At 29.6% G+C, this 19,493-nt stretch overlaps 1 protein-coding gene and 1 pseudogene across 3 annotated transcripts; both read left to right on the forward strand.

The window, feature by feature from the left end:
* Positions 1-1,313: 1,313 nt before the first annotated feature.
* On the forward strand, positions 1,314-3,252 carry LOC140672020 (uncharacterized; annotated as a pseudogene).
* Positions 3,253-3,839: 587 nt separating this feature from the next.
* LOC140671908 (proto-oncogene tyrosine-protein kinase ROS-like) lies at positions 3,840-16,904 on the forward strand. 3 transcript variants are annotated; one of them, XM_072903624.1, is made up of 18 exons: positions 3,840-3,903; positions 4,152-4,185; positions 4,394-4,609; positions 6,956-7,199; positions 7,422-7,697; positions 7,779-7,976; positions 10,075-10,428; positions 10,542-10,711; positions 10,802-11,162; positions 11,277-11,543; positions 11,635-11,940; positions 12,401-12,503; positions 12,619-13,254; positions 13,463-14,880; positions 15,037-15,120; positions 15,278-15,492; positions 15,790-16,260; positions 16,446-16,904. In XM_072903624.1, the coding sequence occupies exons 3-18, from the start codon at positions 4,475-4,477 to the stop codon at positions 16,806-16,808; spliced, it is 5,601 nt and encodes a 1,866-aa protein (XP_072759725.1). In that variant the 5' UTR covers positions 3,840-3,903; positions 4,152-4,185; positions 4,394-4,474; the 3' UTR covers positions 16,809-16,904. The 3 variants fall into 3 exon arrangements, with proteins under 3 accessions (XP_072759725.1, XP_072759724.1, XP_072759726.1); XM_072903623.1 differs by lacking the exon at positions 3,840-3,903 and adding an exon at positions 3,921-4,040; XM_072903625.1 differs by lacking the exons at positions 3,840-3,903; positions 15,278-15,492; positions 16,446-16,904 and having other exon boundaries at positions 3,936-4,185; positions 15,790-16,025.
* The last annotated feature ends 2,589 nt before the right edge of the window (positions 16,905-19,493 follow it).

Here is a 19,493-nt window from a genome sequence, read left to right on the forward strand (position 1 = left end):
TTTTATAACTTTATAATTTTATAATATTTATAACTTGACATATCTATATGTCTATGACAAGTGAGATTTTCAATGGGCATATCTTTTACCTTTCTCACTATAATAAAGTAATAAAAAAAGGAGAGGAAAGAGGAAATATTATGACTGCGTATAATTTTCATTATATGTATATAATTAGTACGCAAAAATCATTAGCAAAACTAAGTTTGATCGTATACAATTAAATACGTCGACATCTAATTGTATAAGATTTGTACAATATTTGGTCTCAAATATGTATGTGTTATAAGCGTGAATGCACCGATAATTAAAGATATAAAAAGTACACTTTATTTAATTACATATACATATTGTAGATATTACATTTAATGTGCATCACTTAAAAGTAACGGCGCTAAAAAACTTAATGTTATTCACACTTTGTGTATGTGTATATTATAATTAACATACTGTTAACGAGTGAAATGCTGTTTCTCGATACATTTAATTAATATTTAATATGTAGAAAAATATTTTTTACATGTACATGGTAGAAAATAATTTGTCTAATTATAGATTAAATATTTTTTTACCGCCACACTTACATGTATACATATATGTCAATATTTTTCGCTCAATATTATTTTGTATACCAGACGACTTTCGTGCTTATGTTTACTACATTTTATCGCAAGACAAATATATATTATTTTCTATATAAATAAAATTGATAATCAATATATAATTAGGTATAATTGAGAGAATTAAACATGACCAATTCTTCAGTTAAAGAGTGTTATATATATCTTTTTTATACACAATATTTGCGTATATATATATATATCATCTTAACGCAAAAGTGTAAGTTTGTGCAAGATTCATAATATCATAAATGCCATATAATTTTGTTTTATACATGTTATACAGCTGTAACAGTAAATATTTTTTATCGAAATTGATTGTATTAGTTTGCTTTATTAAATTGTCAAAAATGCAAAAGAATGTATTCCTTAACAAATGTGGAAAAAAATTATGTGAAACAATACATATTATCTATAATCTATATTATTGTGCGTATATAATGTAGACTTTATAAATATCTCCGTACAAAATGTGTTAAAAGTCGCTTATTCGATAGCGGAATATAAAATTTATTAGATTGATATCACAAGAAATTTAATGACATGGGAAATGAACGAAAATAATATTACAAAGATAGCTCATCTTCAAAATAATTCACACAATCTCTGCATCGACTGGTAGCAAGAAATCTGTATTGGATGGAATTTGATATTGAGTTATATATAAGTGTTATTATGAAGCTCGACTTAACAATGTGGCAAAACGGCATAGTTGAATTTAATAAGGTTTTAATGATAACAAAGTCCTATGGTTTAACTGTACTGCCAAATATGGGGTACGTTAACTGTCATTTATCTGGAAAAAATGAACAAATTTTCTATTAAAGATTTTTAATTTATCAATAAATTCATGTAACTTGAAATAATGTTCTATTCTCGAAAAAATGTATCATATTATATCTAAAATATTCTGTATATTTTTTAGAATTTTATATTGGAATTCGAATCAATCAAAGTTAATGCAATTAGATTTCGATGGAAAGAACGCACAAATCCTTAGAATAAATTTATCCAATATATACCTACTAGATTTATCAATGTTAACAAGATATTCCTCCATGACAATTGACAACATGAATATTGAAAAGCTAATTTATTGGATATAGCGAAATTTCGTGATTGTGACAGACATTTATGGTTGTATGCGCAATTCCATTTGGTATGTCAAAGATATTAGCTATGAAACAAGTTTCAACTTTTTAATGATTGACAAGACAAACATATACATTTCTACAAAGATTTCGACAAAGATATTTATGTTATGAGAAAAAAATATGCACTTCTCAATACAAAGGATATATTTAAAAATATTCAAAAAATAAAAATATCTTACTCAATTACTGGATTTTATGCTTTTGGTAAATCTTTATAATCATATCCTCCGACAAGATGTCTGACACCTGAAGAAAAAGTTTACATTAAAGTAATAGAAGTAATAACGGGAGCATTATTGTAAATTTTATGAAACCGGTTCCCAAGAGTGGTTGTAAAAAATACAATTTACCTACTATTCTATATACTCTCTACATAAGCTATTGTGTGGACAACAATGGCATTAATAAATCCGAGGAATTCAAAGTGCAGACGTATGAGCGTTATTACAAAATTCAGAATTTAACACCACTTACAGAGTACGAGTTATAGTTAAACCTAAGCAATTTTTACGTAGATCAGTTATCGATGAATCCTATATTAGGTTCGGATGACACACTATTTATAAGAACTAAGCTGGGCAAGCTTAATGCACCGGAAAACATAACGGTTCAAACTCTGACACTTATTATAGTGGCAGTTCAATGGATGCCGTCCAAGAAACTGAACTGCGTTCCTGTTACCTACGAAGTGTATTGGAAGTCACTTATTTTGATAGACGGAATACCATACACGGGCGAACAAGTAGTTAAAATACCTTAAAATATACGGCAGATGACATGTTTTTTTACAAAAATTCAGTTGCTCTCTGCATATGAGTACTTGATATATGTGCGTGTATATCCAGTTAATTTCAGCGATTTTTACAACGATAGTTCAAGTAAGACCATTCGCATATACTTGGAACCGAACAATATTACTTTGAGCGGAGTATAAACACCATGAACATATCTTAGATTCCGAGTACCAATCTGACGGTTCTTTGTGCGTTAAAATGCAATAATAATTCGACAGAAAATTAGCAAACAACAAACAATATTAAGGTGAACTATAAAGAAAAAGTAACATTCTACATAAAAAATTTACAACCGGAAACTTCATATCAGTTTCGCTTGATACTAAGATATCTCGAATACGAGGAAAATATTACATGGCCGTCTGATGGAAGATTTACTTTTTCAACATTAAGTAAGCAAGAGAAGATACCATAACACATATTAAATGTTTATTTAAAATCTAAAAATGATTATCAAATTTTAAAAATTAGAAATAATAAAGTTACAAGAAGTAGAAGTAAGTTTTGAAACAAAAATATTAAAACCATATTTTAAACTTTGTTTGCAAAATATTATAGCATTGATAAAGGACGTAGAAGATGCACTACTGAGTATAGTGGATATTACATAATCAGCGCAATTATTAATTATGTAAATAATGAAATTTATATGTATGTATATCACTGCCAGTTGAAAACAAATTTTGACACATCTATGATATATTGAATATGTCGCTATTATTATATGCATGAATGTTTTTTAAAGACATTCATACACTTTTATATTTCATTTTGAATTGTATGCATGTATACTTGTATACAAAATGTATATATTATATAAAATAATAATACATTAAATAAAATAATATGTAAATTATTAAATATACAAACAAATATGTCTGTAATTGTACTGAATACCTATAAGAATAATTAAAAAATATTTTTATACAACAAACGTGATATTTGAATATCAGAGAAAAAATTTATCAATAAATAAAGATAAAACATTTAGAAAAACTTACATATTTATTAATTATAATTTTTGATCAAACAATTCTTAGAAAACAAAACCCTTTTTGAAGTAGCTCCAAGTATCTTTCTGAAAGAAAATTACAATCAGAACGAAAAAATCGTGATTCAGTCAAAGTGTTTACTTCAAATCGATTACGCACATTGCCACTAATATGCTAATAATTTCAATAATATGCCCAATATAATCAGCAATCACAAAGCAATGGAAGCCCGTTATACGTCACTGTCCTCGAACCGCATTAGTCATATATTACAGACCATCAAGAGCAATAGGCATGGATAGTGGGTCCTCAGAGCACGCATGTGTACATAAGAGAGACAATCGTCAGTTATAATTTTTAATATATATATATAAAATAAAATACATAGAAAATATCTAGGTAGATTAAAACTTTGTGCGTGAATAGTGGTAGTGAAGATCTGTAATTCTGCGAGTTTCGGATTGTCTGTAATTTATTCAAGTAATAATTATATGTTAATTTTAATTGATTACTTATTTATTATAGTAAAAGGAATTACAGAAAGGAAGACTAACATTTTTTTGTTTTCAATCGAATATATGTACGTTTCAGTTCACAGCATCTTCATCAACTTTCGTCGAAGAAAGTAAGCGTTTATTTACCAAAAGTTTTATAATTTGAGCGTATATAAGATACATTGTAATCGGTTATAAAGAAAAATTTTGAAAAGTAACTTTGGAAAATATTTTACGATTAATATATTTAACAAATTTCAAAGAATAATAAACGTAAAAACATTATTTTGATTAGTACATTTGCATTATCCATAATATCGATAAAATTAATATTTATAGCTAAACCGCCAAGGATTATTTACTTGCACGAAAGCTGATTAAATTCAAGTGTTACAAAAGGAGAAATCTATTAAGTTAAATATGATATTATGTGTTTTACTGAAAGTGTTAATGTTAGCGAGAGTGGCCATCTTGTCGGATTCAAAAGATAGTATAGCTCCGAGCAACTTCCAGAAAGAGTGCTTTCCTATGTGTCCAAATGAAACTTTCACACAGGTAAAAGATTGTTTTGTTAATTAAAATTGAATGTATTGTAAATAATACAAGTTATTTGTGTATATTTAATAATACAAGTATATTATTTAAATTGGTATGTTATAATATATTATGGTATATTATAATATATTGTTATGTCCCTGGGTATAATGTTCAATGTCATGTCTTGCCGCTTGATGTAAAGAAGGATTGAAAGTTGTATCCGGGATTTCGCGCGAGTTTCTTGTCAATAACGACGAATTTCACAGATTTTCGAAATAACTGTCATGCTGTGCGGCCGTATCTTTAACTGCTCCGCTCTCTCTAATTCAAACGATTATTTATTCCGCATTGTGTTAGTGCTTTGAACTATGTTTTTATTAAAGTGATTATTTCTAATAAATCGCTTCTTCATTTAACAACTCGTGAGTGCTTTTCATGCCGTGCGCGTTCGATATATATATCGATCCGGCGGACGTAATAATATTATAATATATATGTATATATATAATATAATATAAGTTATTTGTGTCTATATAATTACAATTATATAATACATAATCAAAACGTTTGATATTATGAATAAAAATGTATATTGTTTGTTAACTTTTCATTTTAAAATTATGACACAGTAAAATTAGATATTATATAATATTAAATTATGTTTAATTTTGTAGCAGTACATTAAAATTTAATCGTAATGTATGCTTTTGTAATTGATGTGTTTAAGAATAGGAAGTTTTGATATTAATGATTTTGTTGATTCTGCTATAGTCTTTGTTACATTTATGACACATTCTCTGACACTTTTTCTAATTTATATTTTACTAATTTATCTGTAATGTCTAAAACAGTTCTCTAAATATTTATGTATTTTTATAATTTTCTATAACAAATTTAGTACCAAATTATATTTAATATTTAACAAAATCAATATATATAAAATCATCATTTTTTTGAGTTTCGGATAGTTGCATGTGTATATCTAAATATCGATATTTGTAAAATATTAATATTTATATTAATATTTATATCATCCCAATTGGAATTTCAAGTATCAATTAACTTTGAGATCAATATTTCAATCATATGCGCGATAACAGCCAGCACTAACTGCCACTTGATCTTATACGCAATTTATCTTTCAATGCATATCAATTTATATTTTGGTCGAAAAATAGGAGTCAATTGATAACATTATTTCTCATTAGGATTTAAATTAAAAATATAATGAAAGAAAAGTAAAAGTAAAATTTTTAAATACATGAATAAAAATATTAAAATTAAGTATTCAACAATCAATTAGCATTGTGGAAAAGAAAACTTTAACGCTTAACTTTAACATACACAATATAAACATACATAAAATAAATGGTACGTGCGTAGCGCGCGCTTAAATTGTTCTAGTAATAATAAAAAAATATATATTTATTTTTGAAATTTGAACATTGTTAAAATTTTTAATTATAACAATTACACTTTAAAAGGGATAAGTCAAAGTGGAGTTGTTTATTTGAAAAAATTAAAACCGAATTATGAATAAAAGAAATCAAATTATTTATAAGTACAATTTTAAATGCAGCAATTAGAAAATGCTAAGCTTCTCGTGAGCTATTTGCCAAAAAAAATAATCATAAATTATTCTTATTAGTTCTTTTATTAATTTATTCTTATGTAACTTTCTTTTTAATATACAAAATTTATTTGATACATGTTATGTTCAAAGAAAGATGATTGAAGGGAAAAGGCAATTTATACTATTTGAAAAATAGATGCTTAAAGACGCGTTCTTAGATCGATTAAATTGACACTTCTGAAAAACAGATCAACGAAAAAAATTGATCCTTCTTTGTTTTGAACGTTCACTCAATGGTTCTTTTTTTAGTTAAATAATTAAATCTCTATTGGGTGGAACAGGATTCATCTTATGTGATATTCCAAATTTAAACAATATTCCATATTTTATATAATAAAAAATGTATACATGTTATGTATGTTTTAAAAAAAATATAGATATTTATTCTTTAACCAATAAAATTATTAATTATTTGATGTTCGTATATCAAACGTCATTTGTAGCAAAATTCTCTATCAATGCATCAACGGCAGTATTATAGATTTGTATCTTTCGTACGTTTTTTGGGGACGCACTGTTTCCCAGTATGGATGCACTACAATATGTCTACAATGTATCAGAATTCATAGAATAATCGAATATATCCATATCAACATACCATTTGTCCCCAATAAACAAATACCTTTTAATCTTTAGATTCTCACTTGAAGCATTTCAATTTTGAGTGAATAATTTTTCAAATATGATATATGCGTGCAAATTAACGGCAATTCTTACGTGCTTTGCCACAGGTCACATACTCGGCTGATCTCGCAATCGAGATACCAGATAATCTAAACCAGAATGGGTCTTGGTACCGTTTAGATTACAGCCCACCTGTTGGTTTTCCACCGCCAAATACTACTATAGCCGTCACCGAGATCGGTGATGTCATAAAGTTTAAGGGCTTGCCTGGGACGAGATACGAATATTGGTTGTATTACAGCAATAGCACTCTTCATGACTGTCTGACGTGGACCGCCTCGATTACGACTCGTACGTGGATCAATGTTGTGCGATAAAATTATTTTTAATAGTGCATTTTTTTTACAGTATTCCCTTATATAGATATAGACAATTTGTTTTCTTCGTTGCTTTTCGAATTAAACAGTTTTATCGTCTAAAAGCACAATTTATTTACTTAAATAAACAACTAAAAGACATGCGATAGAGATTCTTAAATAAAAGTTTGATTAAAATAGAATTTCATTCTTTCAGCACCCGACCCGCCTAGAAACTTGGTGGCATCGGTACGAAATGGAAAAACCGCGATTATATATTGGTCACCTCCGGCCCAAGGGAATTATTCCAGTTTCCGGTTGCGGATGCAAATTATCAGCGACAACCGATATCTCAAGACCAAGGTCATCTCAGTCGACTCGGTGCCATATACATTCCGAGATCTTACTCCTGGTGCTACGTATTCGCTTCAGCTCTTTACCGTGTTGAACGCCAAGGAGAGCATTGCTTACACTAGCAGAAACTTTACAACAAGTACATATAATTGGGAATAATGCCTAAATTTTTTTTTCTGTAAATTTCGCATACAAATATATCGCATTGAATTATTTTTAGAACCAAATACTCCGGAAAAATTTATGCTCTGGTTCAGGAACCAAACGGTGTTTGTGATGCTATGGCAGCCACCTTATCCTACCGGAATATACACGCACTACGAAGTTAGTATAAATCCACCGGACGCCATAGAATCTGTTCTCTACGTAGAGAAGGAAAACGCTCCTGCACGTGCAGTTTACCAAGGACTCATTCCAGGTCAACTGTTTGTTATCACGTAATTATATGTTGGAATTTATGTTACAAAATATTTTTACACACGTGTTGAAATTGAATCGGCCTTATCGTTTCCTTTTTTTGGATATACCAAGCGGAATTCTTTTAAGTACACCGCGGAGAAAATATCTGCAATTAAATAGCACAGCTCATAAATTCCAGGATAAGTAAATTGTACAATTGTACAACAGTAAATTGTACAACAGTTGGCCGGCTAGAAAAGATATATCACTCTAAGTACAATTGTATCAATACTTATTTTTTCCAAAAACAAAAAACACAAATCAATTTAAAAGACTTTAAGTAAGCCTGAATATTTAATATTTAATATGTAATATTATATAATAAACCCAATTATATAGAAAATTTACATATTGTAACATAGAACAAATACACATAGATTTTTGACAATCAAAGTTATTTAGTTTAAAGTTAAACCTTGTTATAAATCAAGAATTATTAATGACTATTAAGTGTTACGTCCTGTCGGCTCCACGTTTTTTCTCCCACGAAAATGAAACAATAATCGTTCGATCGGTCACAAAAAACGGGTCGCGCAATAAAAAAAAAGCCGTTATTATCAAATAATGTTTAGACATACTAAAAACGATATCTAAATAAATACCGGAAGGGATCAATAGTGAAATCCTCTAGAACAACGAAACAGAACAAACACAGCTATATAATCTTAAGAAACAAACAAATAATGCCGCTACGTACTGTCGGCATAAAAATGAAGCAATAATCGTCCGACCAGTCATAAAAGGGTCGCGCGACGAAAAAATGTTTTAAACATTGAAATCGATGTTCAAAGAAACAACCGGAAGGGATCGATAGCGAGATCCTCTAAATAAATAAATGGACAAACACAGCTGCATAATCTCAGGAGATAACCAAATGAAGAATCTCCAAATTTCCTAAGAGGCCGTACAAAGCTCACCAATCAGCAACAATCAAAAATAAAGAGGAGAAGGATCTCACCAAACGACAGCTTTTCACACGTCTAAATCTCAAAAGTATTCCCGCCCAAAATCGTTAACACGTCCTCAGGATTTACTATAAAAAGGGAATACTCGCGCACTACATGATCACATTAATTTTCGAACCAGTCAGTAGTACAGCACTAGATTCATTCGGCACCGTTAACTCTCGCTCAATTAAACTTTTGACTTATTTCGGTCGTTCACTGATCCTAAAAATTCACGTCACATACCAAGAGCTCTGCTTAAACCCTAAAATAATTAGTCAGTGCGTAACGACGACCACCCCCCCGAGCAAGAGCCACAGCCGAACCACGACTAAACCAGCTGCCGAACCACGACTAAATCCGCCTAAATAGTAAGTCTACTCGAAATCGCGTTGTAACACTTATCACACTTTTCGCAAATTTTTATTTCTTTTTAATAAACTATTGTAACAAATATCAACCAGGATAAACTCTAAAATCGCACTCGTTCCCCTGTCCTTCTGGTTGATGACCTCCGTACTTATGTAACACCCGCGATCCACACACACATACACATACTCATACAAATAATTTTAAGGCCGATATTGAAATTACAAATGATAAGATTCAATGTATAGCGTTAATAGAATAAATGTAAACAAAAATAATTAAATGATCGGCAAGTTTATTTAACTCTCTCACTCTCTCCGCATAAGATCACACTTGGTCCCGTCCCATGTAAAAGAGATTCGATTCTCTTACTAAAAAGGGACCACCGAGAGAGCGTTCGCATAAACAGAGTAATAACGACACCCGTCGTTTACCTGTTTTGCTAACCTTCAGCTCGCTCGATCGAGTCACTCGTCGATAAGACTTTTGACATCGGAACAGTTCCTGTTACGCCCTTCCTCTGATTCATCCTTTCCACGGGCCTGGACGTAACATAAAGTTAAAGAAATAAAATATTTATTGTTTTTATTTATTAAATTGCGATATAAAATATAAAATTTTAATTAATATTTAAACATAAATTGATATATCATCTTTTATAAAAACAGTAAAAAAAAGACGATTGTTATAAGTAAAAATTAACGAGCCATATAATTATTTTTCTTAATTTTTTTCATATTACAGGCAGAGCATACAACATTTCCGTGAAAACAGTTTCCGAGAACGAAACGTCCGCGCCCCTCACAGCTCAGCATCGCACTATGCCGTTGCATCCCCTCAATGTAACCGTCGATAAATCTTCCGTAACGTCGACTTCCTTTCGCGTGTTTTGGAATCCACCCAAAGGAACTTCCGAGTTCGACATGTATGAAATATCGCTCGATAGTAATCAGAATCTCGCGCCAATCAGGCGAAACAGACACGACAAGAACAAATGGGAATTCAAGAACTTAGAGCCTGGCAAGACGTATAAAGTGAACGTGGAGACGGTTTCTGGCAACATCAGCAGTCGGCCGGCTAGAGGGAATGTTACTCTGAGTACGTTGTCGATATTTTCTCTTAATTTAGAGCCTGCTAGAATCGATGTACTTTTCGCATAATTATTTAATAAAAACAACGTTTCTTGATTTCTTTTTTTTTTGTATTTTTAGAGCCACTACCTGTTTACGATCTTAAAACGATCGATGAAGAAGCTGGTCAGGTGACAGTTGTCTGGACTCCGAAGAGTTTCAGTACACAAGACAGTTACAAGTTACAATACCACGAGGTGGAAACAACGATTGGTGACGATACTAATACTTTGACGACTGATAAAACAAAGGTTTTAAAAAATATTGAATAAAATAATTTTTTTTAATCGTTGCTTAATTCATTTCTATTTATTTTTTTGACGTAATTGTTAAATTTGCAGGTTACTCTGTCTTTGCTGCCCGGAAGAAATTATTCCATAATAGTACAAGCAATTAGCAATAAAGTCGAGTCAAACGAAACCGTTTTATATCAAGCGACACGCCCAGCCAGTCCTGTAATCGTAGATGTAAAGTCTATTGAAAAGGGTTTAATTATCTCTTGGAAGAACGATGTCATTTCTAAGAAGGAAAAATATGGAGTAATTCATAAAAGGGATGACACGGGTAAAAGTGCAAATGTCACTCTTACGGAGTCGCATATCGTCTTAAGAGATCTTTATCCTGGTGCAAAATATAAAGTCGAAGTTTTCGCCATTAGTCATGGACTTCGAAGCGAGCCGCGTGTTTCTGTACAAGCTGTTTGTAAGTAATAATCATTCTCTAAACTCTTTAGATTTTATATTTTATTTAAATGCAGTATTTAGTATTAAACACACAAGTTTGTTAGTCTTATTAATAATGAAAATTATTATTTAGTGCCTCATCCACCTCAAAATCTCAGTATCGAGAAAATCACAAGCAATAATTTTGTCATATATTGGAAAGCTCCGACGGATTCAATATTTACCGAATATCTCGTCAGATACCGTACGCAAGACGACCATAGCTGGATCAAATCCTTAAACGTCCGTGCCACGGAAGTGAAAGTGGATATGACACCCGGTGAGAAATACATTATACAAGTAAACACTGTCAGTTATGGCGTTAAAAGTCTGCATTCATTGCAAATGAATTACACAATCAGTAAGTATAATACATATATACCATAATTTTTAATAATAGTTAATAGTATATTTAAATAATTAACAGCGCGACTTTGTTTTTGTCATTTTAGGGCCTAATCCAGTTTCAAATATCAACTCATATCAAATCATCAACTCTACCAACGTAATTCTCGAATGGCTACGACCAAAAGGTCGTATCGAGATTTATTTTATAAGATGGTGGCCAATAAAGAATCCAAAAGATAAGAGAACGAAAAACGTCAGCGAAAGCAACGATATTAGTTTTAATGAGAATACTGTGCAAATCAGAGAGGTTCTGCTGGACAACTTAATGCTTGAAGAACAGTATGTCTTTGTCATCCATACGGTGTCTTATGGTTTAATTGGTGACATTGGTAATTTAACCACAAAAATAAGTAAGTGCACCAGCTTTTTTCTGTCCATCTTTCATGACAGACTTAAAATGCTAACAAAAACCAAAATTATTTTACTTTATATTCTCAATGTCTAATAATAAGCGTTGTACGGACTCAGAAAGAGTACACTTAAAGTATAGAACAAAAAATAGTTGACGTCTTGCATTTCTTTTTATATGAGTCGCATCAGAATTTGGACTACGTAACGTGACGATTGTGACGATTGTGACGATTGACTGACCAAAAAGATTTGAGGGCAAATGCTGTATCGAATGTCATCGATCGCACAACACGTGTATAGTTGTGACACTTTGCTGCATAATCGTGAAGTAATTACTGTCTTTAATGGCAGACTTAAAACATTACAAACAATTCGTTAATTCGAATAATTTTATATTTAGTTAATAATATTAAAAATTTGTATATAATTGTATTAATATCCAAATATTTAAATTTGTAGAGTACATTGCAGAGAACATTTCGAGCAAGCCAACATCTCCGAGAGCATTCGTAGAATTCCGCGATGGATTTATAAGTAAAACAGACATTTCTCTGACATTCAGGTAACATAATAAATTTTTAGAATATTTCTTTCAAATTTAACGATGATATAAAAACGTTAATTCTAATATAAATTTACTACAGATGAAGCCAATAAAATTTTGTTTTCTTGGGCAGATGGAACCAACCTGAACTTACACATGACGTAATACAAGGTTACACAGTGCAGTGTTGGTTTATAAAGAATCAAGAAATGATTCCAATCTGCAACAACAAAATTCCAGCTACGAGATTGGAGAACACAGTGCAGTATTTAACATCTAACGCGACATACTATTTTAGAGTACGAGCGCATACTAAAGTTGGTGTTAGTGCTTACGCAGATTTAAATGTATTAACCATACATGAAAATCCAATACCTCAATTAATAACAATATCAGATAACGGTATCGACATATGGGACCTGGATTTAAAAACCAATAAAACTACTATTCCCGTACAAAATGTATCAGAAGTCGCTTATTCGATAGCGGAACATAAAATTTATTGGATCGATATCACAAGAAATCTAATGACATGGGAAATAAATGAAAATAATATCACAAAAATAGCTCGTCTTGATAATACTGCAAACAATCTCTGTATCGACTGGATAGCAAGAAATCTATATTGGAAGCAATTTGACTTTCATTTACTTAGGTTTGTCATTATGAAGCTGGACTTAACAATGTGGCAAAGTGGCATAGTCAAATTTGATAAGATTAAAATCAACGAAACATATTTCCATAGTTTAACTGTACTGCCATTTATAGGGTATGTTAACTGTTATCTATCTAAACAAATGAATAATTTTTCCATTAAAGATTTGTAATTTATTCATAAATTTATATGACTTTAAATTAACACATACTTATAAAAATTTTGAGTATTCACTATATGAGTTTTTGCAACTTTTTAAATAATGTTCTATTTTCGAAAGAAAATATAATATAATAACTAAAATAATCCATAAATTTTTTAGAATTTTATATTGGGATATGTATGGACAAAATTTAATGCAATTAGATTTTGATGGAAAAGCCACACAATTCTTTCACATAAACGCATCCATATGTTCTTGCCCATTTGATGTATATACGTTATCAACGTATTTTTCCATGACAGTTGACAACACAAATATTGAAAAGCCACTAATTTATTGGACATCGAGAGATTACGTCATTGTGACAGACATTGAAAGTTGTATATGCAATTTCATTTTAAATGTCACAAATATTAGTTATGAAAAAAGTTTCAACTTTTTAACAATTGACAAGACAAACATATACATTTCTACAGACGACAATGATATTTATGTTTTGAGAAAAAAATATGCACGTCTCGAGAGCACAAATGCATTTAAATATATTCAAAAAATAAAAATTTCTTACTCAATTACGGGATTTTATGCTTTTGGTAAATCTTTGCAATTATATCCTCCGACGAGATGTCTGACACCTAAAGAAAAAGTTTACATTAAAGTAATAAAAGTAATGACGGACAGCATTATTGTAAATTTTATGGAGCCGGTTCCCAAGAGTGGTTGTAAAAAATACAATTTACCTACTACTCTATATACTCTCTACATAAGCTATTGTGTGGACAACAATGACATTAATAAGTCCGAGGAATTCAAAGTGCAGACGTATGAACGTTATTATGAAATTCAGAATTTAACACCTCTTACAGAGTACAAGTTACAGTTAAACCTAAGTAATTTTTACGTAGATCAGTTATCGATGAATCCTATATTGGGTTCGGATGATACACTATTTATAAAAACTAAGCCGGGCAAGCTTAATGCACCGGAAAACATAACGGTTCAAACTTTGACACCTACTATAGTGGCAGTTCAATGGATGCCGCTCAAGAAACTAAACTGCGTGCCTGTTACCTACGAAGTGCATTGGAGGTCACTTATTTTGATAGACGGTATACCATACACGGGCGAACAAGTAATTAAAATGCCTAAATATACGGCAGATGGCATGTTTTTTACAAAAATTCAGTTGCTATCTGCAAATGAGTACTTGATATATGTGCGTGTATATCCAGCTAATTTCAGCGATTTTTACAACGACAGTTCAAGTAAGACCATTCGCACATACTTGGAACCGAACAATATCACTTTGAGCAGAGTCAGCATAAACACCATGAGCATATCTTGGATTCCGAGTACCAATCTGACGGTTCTTTGCGCGTTAAAATACAAAAATGATTCGACAGAAAATTGGCAAACAACAAACAATATTAAAGTGAACTATAAAAAAAAAGTAACATTCTACATAAAAAATTTACAACCGAAAACTTCATATCAGTTTCGCTTGATACTGAGATATCCCGAGTACGAGACAAACTTTACATGGCCGTCTGATGGAAGATTTACTTTTTCAACATTAAGTAAGCAAGAGAAGATACCATAACACATATTAAATGTTTATTTTAAAACTAAGAATGCTTATCAAATTTAAAAAATTAGAAATAATAAAGTTACAAGAAGTAGAAATAAGTTTTGAAACCAAAATATTAAAACTATTTTATTTTTGCGTAATTAAGGTGATGATATTTTGACCACTGCAACAGTGTTTGCCGTTATAGTTATTGTCGTTATACTAATTTGCGTCTGCTGCTTTTATTATTGTAAGTATATTTGATACGTTGCAGTCATTAATTACAAATTATATTGAATACTATATGTATAGAGATTTTCTGAAAAAGTTAACTTATTGTTAGATGTAAATATTACATATTATACATATGTACATATTGGTAGATAAGTATATTATAATTTTAATAGTATATCGACAACGCAAAGAAGGTAATGGGCAAGTTTTACCTCCTATAATGACCGACATCGAATTAGCGAGTTTAGATTTGATGCCTACTAAGAATACTATTCAGTTCAATACGTCATACAGACCTATGTTGCAATGTAATTCGAATAAATTGATGAAAATCAAACGTGAGCAAATTACAATAACAGAATTACTTGGTAGCGGCGCATTCGGAGAGGTAAAAATTAATTTCCTAATGCAACGTTTTACGCCATTTGTTTTTAGATTACAAGAAATTAAAATAAGATATGTACATTCTTTAATAAAAATAATTATAAAATAATTATAATTTTTGCAGCAATAACCTTTTATGAGAGAGATTAAGTAACAAAATTTTTTGAAGCAACATACTCATTTATTCTATTATTTTTAATTAAATTATACTATTATTTTAAATGAAATATATTGTACTTTACATTAAACTATATATTTTTTAATGATGTTTTTTTTTAAATTAATGTCAAACATCTTTTAGGTTTATCAAGGAAAAATGAAGAATTTAGAAAATCCGAGTATCGAGATGCCTGTTGCTATAAAAATGCTTCGAAGAAATGCTTCTTTGCGAGACAAAGAAAAATTTTTAGAGGAGGCCAGGCTAATGAATCGCTTTCGATATAAACATGTGCTAAGATTGTTGGCCGTGTGCTTAGACAAAAATTCTCCATTAATCGTGTTGGAATTAATGGAAACTGATCTGCTGAAATATTTGACAGAGAGTCGAACATTGCTACCATCAGATTCGCACGCTCTACGTCTGCAAGATTTGCTCGCCATGTGCGAAGATGTTGCGCGAGGCTGTTGCTATCTGGAAGAATTGCGTTTTGTACATAGAGATCTTGCTTGTCGAAATTGCTTAGTATCCGGGAGAGATCGTGAGAATCGTGTCGTCAAAATTGGCGATTTTGGGTTAACTAGAGATGTTTACAGAGATGAATATTACCGTATGGTAAATACAATTATAAAAAAAAAACTATTCAGAAATATTTTTTTATTCTCTTTGAAAAGAAAATTTAAGAAAAATAAATTACTTTTATATATAAAACAAAAAATAAGTGTATAGTATCTGTTAGCATATTTATGTTAAAAATCAACAACTTTAACCAGAAGAATTTCGCTGAAATTATGTTTTAGAGAAGTGAAGATCTGGTTCCTATTCGCTGGATGGCACCAGAATCTATGGATACCGGAAAATTTACTTCCCAGAGCGACGTTTGGTCATTCGGGATGTTAATGTGGGAAATTACATCATTAGGTGAGAAACCCTATGCTGACAGAGCTCCTTCTGAAGTGATAAATTATGTACGCGCAGGAGGCAGATTGTCGAGACCTCTCAACTGTCCATCAACATTGTACCAGTTGATGGTGTGTTGTTGGAATGTAGAGAATCCTAGACCGAATTTTAAACGTTGTTTGAAAAATATTATAGCATTGAGAGAGGTCATAAAAAATGCACTACTAAGTGCAGTGGATAATGAACAACCGGCAAATGATTAATTTTTTAAATAATTAATTTTTTGTATGTATATCACTGCCAGAAAAAGTGAATTTTTGCATATCTATGAAATATTTGAAAAAATGATTATTTTTATATACGCACAAATGTTTTTAAAGGTATTCATACAGTTTTATAATTTATACAATTGTATGCATGTATTGTTGTATGAAAATGTACATATATTATATAAATATTAATAAATTGAATAAAATAATATGTGAATTATTAAATATTTAAACAAATATTTTTGTAATTATACTGAAATTTCATAAGACTAATTAATCAAAATATCTTCTTGCATATCAAACATGATATCTTTAGATCAAAAAAATAATTAATTAAAAAATTAAGAAAAAAATTTAAAAAACCTTACATATTTATTAACTATTATTTTTGATCAAACAATTCTTAGAAAGCAAAATTCTTTTTGAATTAGTGCTCGGTATCTTTTCGAAAAAAAATAAATTACCAGCAGAGCAAATTAAAAGTAACATAGTTTAGCCAAAGTGGTAACTTCGAATCGATTACTCAGACTATCACTATGATTTCAATTATAATATGATCAATAAGATCACCAATCACACAACCACAAGCACGTTATAAGTCACTCTACTCGAACCACTTGACACTCATATTATAGACCGTCAAAAACAACAGGCTCGAATAGTGGCTCTGAGAGTACGCATAATATGTACATAAAAGAGATAATTGTCACAGTTGCAATTTTTAATCAAATAAAATATATAGAAAATATTTAAATAGATTAAAATTTTGCGCATGAATAGTGATAGTGAAGATCTGTAATTCTGTAATTTTTGGCTTGTCTGTAATTCACTCAAGCAATTATTACAATATATTTATTTTTATTTGATTACTTGTCTAGTATATTAAGAGGAACTACAGAAAAAGTTTAATAACATTTATAAAGTTTTCAATCAAATGGGTATGTACGTGTCAGTTCGCAATACCTTCATTGACTTTCATGAAAAAAAGTGAGCATATATTTACAAAAAGTTTTACAATTTGAGCGTACATACAATATGCTTTGTGATCGGTTATAAAAAAAATTGTGAAAAAAATAACTTTGAAAAAATATTTTATGATTGATATACTAAACAAATTTCAAGTAATAATATACGGAAGAAAACATCAATTTGATCAGTACATTTCTATTGTCCAGAATACCAATAAAATTAATATTTATACCTGAACCGCCAAGGATTGCTTGCACGGAAGCTGATTAAATGCAAGTGTTACAAAAAAATAAAGTTATTATGTTAAAAACGGTAATATATGTTTTACTGGAACTGTTAATGTTAGTAAGAGTGACCATCTTGTCGGATTCGGAAGATAGTGTAGCCCCGAACAGTCTCCAGAAAGAGTGTTTTCCTATGTGTCCAAATCAAACCTTCACACAGGTAAAGAAGATTGTTTTGTTAAATAAAATTGAATGTTTTAAATATACATTAAATATGTCTAAATAATACAATTTATTTGTGTACATATAATTAAAATTGTATTACACATAATTAAAACGATTGATATTTCGAGTAAGAATGTGTAATGTTTATTAATTTCTCATTTTGAAATTATCACACAGTAAAATAAGATATTATATAATATTAAATAAAGTTTAATTTTGAAGCAGTTCATTAAAATTTAATCGTAATGCATGTTTTTATAATTGATGTATTTAAATATTTTTGACATTAACGATTTCGTTGATTCTGCTTATAGTCCTTGACATATGATCTGACACTTTTTCCAATTTATATTTCATTATTATATAATTTTTCTGTAATATGTAAAACATTTTTTTCTAAATATTTATTTATTAATTTATTTTCGTATAATAAAGTTAGTACCAAATTATATTTAATATTTAACAAAATCAATATATATAGAAAATCAACATTTTAATATATTTTACCCTAATGTAAATTTCTATAAAAAATGATTCTTATTAATTTACAGCAAAATAAATCTGCTTTTATTTATTTTTCTCTCTTTATTCTTCTTTTATTTACATTCTCATAATTTCTTTTGTTTTACTTTTTGTTTTTAATTATATTTGATGAAATTTCAGAAAGGTAAAATATAATTGATTTAAATGCTGAGAAACATGTTTATTTAGTTATATTTAGCTTTGTTATGTCGTGATTTTACACAACAATCTTTAATTAATTAGTAATTAATAAAAATTTTTTTTATGAAATCAAATCGACGAAAAAATTACCATTGATTTATAGAATATATAATTTAAATTATTCGGTAAATATGATCATTTTTTAATCTATTATTCTGAAATAAATTTATACTTTTATGTCTTAATGTGCATTTGATGGCCGTTTCTTGAGTTACAGAATTTGTTAAATTTAATATTCAAAGTTCATATTTTTCTCGAAATCTTTAAAAATTGGCTATTCTTTCACAAATCTTTTCACGTTTTGTAAGATGTATTTAAAGTAAGATAAATTTTTGGAGTGTAACTTTTTATAGCATAAATTATAATTATACATGAATAAATGTCAAAATTTTTTAAACTCATTTTAGAATATAATTCCGTCCTTGTTAAGTATTAAATAATACTATTAAGTATAAATAATAATCCATCAATTTTGAACTTTTATCAGTTTTATGTATCAGAAAAGTACATGAAACAATTCATCGCGTTTGTTATGTAT

This window comes from Anoplolepis gracilipes, chromosome 12, assembly GCF_047496725.1.
Source record: "Anoplolepis gracilipes chromosome 12, ASM4749672v1, whole genome shotgun sequence".
NCBI lineage: Eukaryota > Metazoa > Arthropoda > Insecta > Hymenoptera > Formicidae > Anoplolepis > Anoplolepis gracilipes.